The 8,154-nt window shown below is 38.0% G+C and overlaps 1 protein-coding gene and 1 non-coding gene across 2 annotated transcripts; one reads left to right on the top strand and one right to left on the bottom strand.

Moving 5' to 3' along the window:
* Positions 1–7,182: 7,182 nt before the first annotated feature.
* On the bottom strand, positions 7,183–8,154 carry LOC145594102 (uncharacterized). The gene is made up of 2 exons (XM_081650439.1): positions 7,731–8,154; positions 7,183–7,424 (listed from the first exon to the last, which is right to left on the bottom strand). Exons 1-2 carry the CDS (start codon positions 8,152–8,154, stop codon positions 7,183–7,185), a joined length of 666 nt encoding a protein of 221 aa, XP_081506565.1.
* Positions 7,664–7,769, top strand: LOC145596236 (small nucleolar RNA R71). Its single transcript, XR_014103100.1, has one exon. It is a non-coding gene; the product is annotated as a small nucleolar RNA R71 (small nucleolar RNA).

The following is an 8,154-nucleotide window of genomic DNA, read 5'->3' as shown; positions in this document are numbered from 1 at the left end:
CCCTAATATTTGAAATGATGATGACGACGATTCAGGTAAACATTTTGTTATGCATAATTCATGTTTCTCATAAGAATCATTTTTTCCTATTTTGTGAATTTTTCCTGTAATTTAATTAATCTCCATTGATAAAACTAGTGGTTTATTGATAATTACAATTTGTAGAGTAATTTAGACAAATATTATGGAAATTTGACCTCATAAATGAGTAAATTAGATAAATTTCTGGCAATGTGTAGAGTAATTTAGGTGAATGTTCATAAAACTGAGTGCTATATATTAAATAAATTCTGGTGATTCCTGGAGTAATTTTAATGAATTTTCTTGTAATTTGACCACAAAACACAGTTAAGATTAAATTGTTGGTAATTTGTGGAGTAGTTTAGATGAATTTTGTGATTATTTGATCACAATCTGATTGATATTATTATAGATGAAGTGAAAGTAAGATGTTGAGATCAAAGAGAAGCAGAACCGAGGGAACCTCGTTTTGTGATTTGTGGTAGGTGTATGGGGAGTACATTTGTGATGAGAAGATGATGATGTTTGCAGCTTGGAATGTGGTGTTGCTTGAGTGAAGTTGCAGGGGTTAAATGCTTCTTTTGTTCTGAATATATAGAGATTGTACTGGTTCTTGTGCTTAAAAACTGCAGAGAAATAAAGCTCTTAAGGAACATGTGAATCGGGTTATAGTATGCTGGTGTACTTGTTGAATATTTGCATATGGGGGGAGTGAAATTGGTATTAAAATTGTGGTGTTTGTTTTAATTTGTTAGGCAAGACAAGTCCAAGGCGGTTGAGATACTTGTGTGGTGATTTGAAAGTATTTTCAACATTTAACGAAGAGGGAGCTTTACAAGGAAATCACACAGCTTTTAACTATAACTAATTTCAGGTATACTTTACAAACCCCACAATAGTTCGTTTTTAATGCTTTATAGGATATAGCACATGTGGACAACTAATAGACTGTTTTGTGCCCTTGACTTTGTGTCTTTTGGCTTTTGGAAAATTAGTTAGTGAATATTGGGGTATTCTCCGGTTGTTTATCGAGTTATTGCTCCCTGGTGATGGTAATAATTTAAGGATGGATCCTTGTATCCTTTTAATTTGTACGGTTGTACCATACCAGTTGGGAATAGAAAATATTGCATGCACCCGGGGAGATCTATCGTGCAAGACCACAACTCCCAAAGTCACAAGAGCTGTAGTTATAATTTGGCAAATTAGTGTTTCTAGCTTATGTGGTAATAATTTAGTTCTTGTCATGTTAGTTGGGAGCAGGAAATCTTGTTTGCTCCTGATTTTAAATGTTTTATCAAAGGTAAAAGACCCTGCTGTCAATTTGTTTGTTGGTTGAATGGTTTTATGTTCATGATATGTTCATAAATTCTGTTATACACGACAAGAGTGACTTATTATGTTTCCTCAAAAAAAAAAAAAAAAAAAAAAGAAGAGTGACTTATTATGTCTCAGTCTCGATAAGTCCAATGTCTAATAAATGGTGATAGTGTTATCTAAGTTGCTCTCACTCACCCAGTCACCCCCCCCCCCCTAAACTATGAACTGGAAAAGCATATTATACTAATAAACAATGTTACTTTGATTTTTAATTTAGTCTTCCTTACATGACACGTCAATTATTGAGATTTTTTTTTTCTCTATTTAGATAAGACCCAATTTTTATTAAAATTCTTTTCAGATAAGACCCAATTATGTTGTTAGATGAGGCCTAAATTTTTATTTAAAGTTTGGCATCTATATCGATTTATAATTTTATATGGACACTTGCTTAATTTATACTCCCCTTTCATTCTCATAAGGAGGGTTTCTAATGTAATGATGTACATGATAGTTTTCCCTAACTTTGAGCTGGTTTATAATCTTTTTTCATACAATAATTAAATTTAAATTATTACATTTAGTTCATGCTTGAACATTGAGTATTAAAACTATCATTTGATTTATTATTGTGCTGATTTTAGGTACCATCACAAGGAGAGAATGTAACCGATACTTCTCCTCAGGCCGGGGCACCAAACCTTCAGACGTCACGGTCCCGGAATCAGGTAGTTGTGAGATTCTTGTGTATTTGTGTACTATGTAAGGCTGTCCCATTGTTCCCTTAATCCCATATTAATTATTATAATTTCACATTTGATATAGTATTGATACATATTGAATTGGCTCGTAAATGCGGAGTACATAATTGATGATTGTATAATATTGTATAATTTTCTTTTAAATGACAATGCTACATTGATATATTGTTCATGTGATCTATGGTTTGTTTCGTTTGTAAAAGTTTGTATAATATTGTATAAAATTAAGTTGGAAGTCCGCCGACGTGACTCTGTAATAAGGCATAATTTACTTGAATTATTTCACAGGATTTTGAATTCACATCTAGGGGAACTTTCAAGGACAGTGTGGCTTGATACAGAGAGCTTTGCATCAGTGAGGCAGAACCGCAGAAGCTGCAGCTGCTGCATGCTTCTATGCTGATGCTGCTGCTGCCTCGCATCACAAGGCTGCTGCTGCATGCTTCTACGCTACTGCTTCTATGCTGCTGCTATGCTCTACGCCACTGCTGTTCGACTCTTGCTGCTGCTAATCTGCTTCTGTGCAGCCACTTTGTTTGTAACCTTGTATTTTATTTTATTTTTTTGGACAAAAATTGTAATATTACATCATTTTTTTATAAAAATAAGTAAGTTTATGTATATGTTAGTGTTTATATATCAATTTAAGTGAAAAAAATGCAAAAAAAAAATTATTTTTTTATTTTTTTTGGCCATTATTGGCACCGGTTTTGAACAGGAACCGGTGCCAATAACCCTGATCAAAAAAAGCGCCAAGGGTTATTGCCACCGGTTAACCGGTGGCAATACTAGTTTTTGCCACCGGTTTTGAACCGGTGGCCTTTTGTGCTAGGTTTTGCCACCCCCCCCACTGGCCAGCGGTTCAAAACCGGTGGCAAAGGGGGGTTTTGAACCGGTGGCCAACCCTATTTTTCGCCTAGTGGCTCCACCGGAAGATGGTAAGACTTCCCATAAACCAAGCGATAAGGAGTGGTACCTATAGGAGTTTTGAAAGCCGTTCTATATGCCCACAAAGCATCATCAATCTTGTTTGACCAATCTTTCCTACTCCTTGCAACCGTCTTCTCAAGAATCAACTTAATTTGACGATTAGATACCTCAACTTGCCTATTAGTTTGAGGATAATAAGGAAGACCAAATCTTTGGTTCACTCCATGCTTCTTCAACATTTTTCGGAAAGCATAGTGCACAAAATGAGAGCCATTGTCACTTATAACCGCCTTGGGAATGCCAAACCTTGGGAATATAATCTTCTTGAACAACTTCATCACCACCTTATGGTCATTAGTTGGAGAAGCAATGGCTTCAACCCATTTTGACACATATTCAACGGCAACAAGAATGTATTGATTCCCAAAAGAAGATGGAAAAGGACCTATGAAATATGTACCCCAAACATCAAAAATTTCCAACTCAAGAATTGGTTGTTGGAGCATCTCATTCCTTTTTGAAATATTCCCGGTCCTTTGGCATTGATCACAACTCTTGACAAATTCCCAAGCATTTTTGAAGAGGTTTGGCCACCATAAACCACATTGAAGCACCTTAGAGGTCGTTCTTGAAACACCCATATGACCACCACTAGGATACGAGTAGCACATCCTCAAAACATTTGGTATTTCCGCATTTGGCACACACTGGCGCAACAATCCATATACACCTCTTTTATACAAGATCGACTCATCCCACACATAGTGCCTAGCTTCTCTCTTAATTGTTGGGAAAAGAAGGAGAGAACTCCCCACAAGTAAGAAAATTTACCAAATCGGCAAACCATGGGAGCTCCTTCACATTAATGACATACAAGGAATCATCCAACATCTGATCCTCAATAGGGGATTCATCATCTTGAACTTGAAAATCCTCAAGCCTAGATAAATGATCCGCAACCACATTTTTCCGCACCTTTCTTATCCCGAATCTCAAGATTAAAAGATTGAAGCTCAAGAACCCAACGAATCAACCTTGGTTTGGATTCCTTCTTCCCAAAGAGATAATTCAAATCCGCATGGTCGGCGAAAACTATAGTCTTAGACCCCAACAAATAACAACGGAACTTCTCAAAAGAATGAACAATTTCCAAGCATTCCTTTTCCGTTGTTGTGTAATTCCTTTGAGCATCATTAAGGGTCTTCGAAATATAATAGATGACATGAAGCTTCTTATCAATTCTTTGACCCAACACACCCCCTATGGCCATATCACTCGCATCACACATAAGCTCAAAAGGCAAATCCCATCTAGGGGCTTGGACAATAGGAGTGGAAGTCAAAGCTTTCTTCAATTTATTAAAAGTTTCCAAACAAGCATCATCAAAGACAAAATCAACATCTTTTTGGAGAAGATCATTTAAAGGCTTAGCAATGAGAGAAAAGTCCTTGATAAACCGTCTATAAAACCCGGCATGGCCCAAAAACGATCTACTCCCTTCACATTAACCAGAGGTGGCAATTTCTCTATCACCTCAATCTTGGCTTTGTCAACTTCTATCCCCTTGTGAGAGATCTTGTGTCCAAGCACAATCCCTTCTTCCATCAGGAAGTGGCATTTTTCCCAATTTAGGACCAAGTTGACCTTTTCACATCTTTCAAGACACTTCTCAAGATTTTTGAGGCAATCCTCAAATGAAACTCCTCCCACGGAAAATTCATCCATGAAAACCTCCATTTCCTCTTCAAGCATGTCCCCGAAAATGCTCATCATACACCATTGAAAGGTCACCGAAGCATTACACAATCCAAAGGGCATTCTTCTATATACAAAAGTACCATAGAGGCATGTGAAGGTTGTCTTTTCTTGATCCTTGGGATGAATAGGAATTTGAAAAAATCTCGAATATCCATCAAGGAAACAATAGAATTTGTGCCTTGTCAACCTTTAAAGCATTTGGTCAATAAAAGGGAGAGGGAAGTGATCCTTTTTGGTTGATGTGTTTAGACGTCTATAGTCTATACACATCCTCCAACCGGTGACCAATCTAGTTGGAATGAGTTCACCTTTCTCATTCTTAACTACGGTCATACCCCCCTTCTTAGGAACGACATGCACGGGGGAGACCCACCTTGAGCTTGAGATGGGGAATATGATTCCCGCATCCAAAAGCTTGGTGATCTCTTTCTTGACTACTTCTCCCATTTGAGGATGTAGTTTCCTTTGTCGTTCGATAGAAGGAAGGGTGCCCTCCTCAAGTGTTATGTGTTGTGTACACAAGGCGGGGCTTATGCCTTTAAGATCATCAATTGTGTACCCCAAAGCACCTTGGTGCTTTCTCAAGACACCACATAACGCTTGAGCTTGGCTTCCACTCAAGGATGCACTAACAATAACGGGATAAGTAGAATTAGGGCCTAAGAATTCATACCTAAGGTGTGATGGTAGAGGTTTGAGATCTACCATGGGAACACCTTTACCTTCTTTGGTTGAGGCCACATGCAAAGCATCTTGACTTGATATCCTCATACAAGTTTGATCATCACTCCCTTTATTGCCTCCATCAAGCAAATCTTCATACAATTGCACTTCCTTGCTTGGGATACCTATCTTTTCCTTATTCAACAAAACACACTCAAGAGGATCATTAGATGTGAGCAAGTGCTCATGCATGGATTGCACAATGTTATCAAGAACTTCAACTCTCATGCAATTCTCAAAAGAAGAAGAGGGATATTTCATGCGTTCATTCAAATCAAATTCAACTACCTCCTCTCCAATCTTAAGAGAAATCTTAGCACTTTTAACATCTATCATAGCCCCCGATGTAGCAAGGAATGGTCTACCTAAGATGATAGGTATAGTAGCATCTTCATCCATATCCAACACTACAAAATCAACCGGAATGATAAATTTCCCAACCCTCAAGGGAACATCTTCTACCTTCCCCTTTGGAATCTTAATCGATCTATCGGTTAATTGCAAGGTAATCTTGGAAGGTAAAAGTTCTCCTAGACCTATCTTTGATAAACCGAATATGGCATAAGACTAACACTAGCTCCTAATTAAGTCACATAGGGCATTATCAATTTGAGTCTTATTAATGGCACAAGGGATGGAAAATTTTTTGGGATCCTTCAACTTAGGAGGCATCTTATTCATGATAATTGCACTACAATGTTCGGGTAGGCTAATTGTTTCCATCATGTCACATGTCCTTTTCCCACTCAAAATCTCCTTGAGGAACTTAACATAGTTTGGCATTTGTTCTACAACATCGGTGAAAGGAAGAGTTAGATGAAGTTGCTTAAGCATATCTACAAATTTCCCAAATTGCTCATCCAATTTGTGTCTATTATACCTTGGGGATAGGGAAGCTTGGGTTTGAAAAGCTCTTTCTCTTTCTCTATAACCTTCTCTACTTGTCCCTCGTCAACATTTTCACTCAAAGGACACTCATCTCCTTCAATTTCAATGGGATTCTTACTAGTACTTTCTCTAGCAACACTCTTCTTAGGCACACCACCCTCAAGGACCCTAACACTTCTAGTAACAATAGCATCCATAGGGTTCTTAGAATCTAGGCTAGGGGGAGTCAAAGAGGAGGAGTTTGCACATTCCTTAAACACACTAGTCAATTGAGAGAGTTTATCACCTAAATCTCTATTATAAGACAACATGTGATTAAACTTCTCATCATTTCAAGCCATGTAAGTTTCTAGCATCTTGGCTTGTTTCTCAATAACTTCTTCCAAAAACTACCTAGAAGAAAATGATTGATCATAGGAATCATCACTTAAACTTTGAGCATTTGGAACTAAACCAATTAGGGAACCTCTTTGAAAATTTGCTTGGAAATATCCCCTACTTTGATTATTCCAATTACCCCTAGTGTGATTTTGGCCCCTTTGTTGACCATGGTTACCATAACCTTGATTATGATCCCCATGTCCTTGGCCATGACCATGACCATGACCATGACCATTATAGCCATGGTTATTGTAGCTACCATGAACCCCTTGGAATCCATGATTTCTACAACCTCCATTTTGGTTATAATTATCATGGTTCACATGATTATTATAATTCCTATTTCCAACATTTCTTTGAACATCAATCCTAGGTTCACATTCATGATCATTAACATAATTCACATGCTCCATTTCAATACCATCACATTTATCACAAGGAGCATTGGGCACATAGAAGCATCGTGATCATTCATTCCACATAATTCACAAGGCCAACATTCTCTAACCATGCAACAAGAAGAAGGATTAGAGTTAGGGTAAGAAAATGTACCTCTCCCCGTAATTTGGGAGGGAAGAATCGGAGCTTGCGAAGGTGGTTTCTCAAGCTTTGCCTTAAGTGACACAACTTCTTTCCCTAAATCTGCAATCAAAGTAGTCAAATCATTAATGGCACTAAGTTGTTCGATTGAGAACCCTTTGCTTATTGGCTCTTTCTCCAACTCTTGCCAATTCATATAATGTCGAACCACTTCATCTATTGCGTCCACCACTTCTTCTTCCGTTTTGTTCATTATTGGGCCTCCGACTCCGGCATCTAAACTTGCTTTTCCATGAGAACTCAACCCACCATAGAAGATTTGTATGATTTGATAGGTAGGAATCCCATGGTGTGGACACTCTCTTCGATACTCCTTGTATCTCTCCCATGCTTCATAGAGACTCTCACTAGGCCCTTGCTTGAAATTTTGGATCAAAGTTCTTGATTCCGCCGTCTTCTTTTGTGGGAAAAAGCGAAATAAGAAAGCCTTTGTAACCTCATCCCATGTTCTCAAGGACCTTGGTTTGACCTCCTTGTCCAACCACTCTAGAGCTCTTCCAATGTGAGAGAAGGGAAACAACTTGAGTCTTATGTACTCTTGAGCAACTCCGATTACCACGATAGTATTGCAATATTTCTCAAAATCTTTGAGATGATTGAGAGGATTCTCACTCTTTGTCCCTCCAAATTGCTTCCTCTCAACTAAAGTAATCATGGCCGGTTTGACTTCAAAGTCATGATCCGGAACCATCAATGGAACAATTCCACTCTCATACTTGTAAGCTCCCGGAGTGCCTAATTCCTTCAATGTCAACTTTTGAGCTTCTCTCAT

The sequence above is a fragment of the Chenopodium album genome, chromosome 19 (assembly GCF_948465745.1).
Source record: "Chenopodium album chromosome 19, dcCheAlbu1.1, whole genome shotgun sequence".
Taxonomy (NCBI): Eukaryota; Viridiplantae; Streptophyta; class Magnoliopsida; order Caryophyllales; family Amaranthaceae; genus Chenopodium; species Chenopodium album.
The sequence above is the reverse complement of the archived record's forward strand: the minus strand, read 5'-3'. Positions and strand labels throughout refer to the sequence as shown.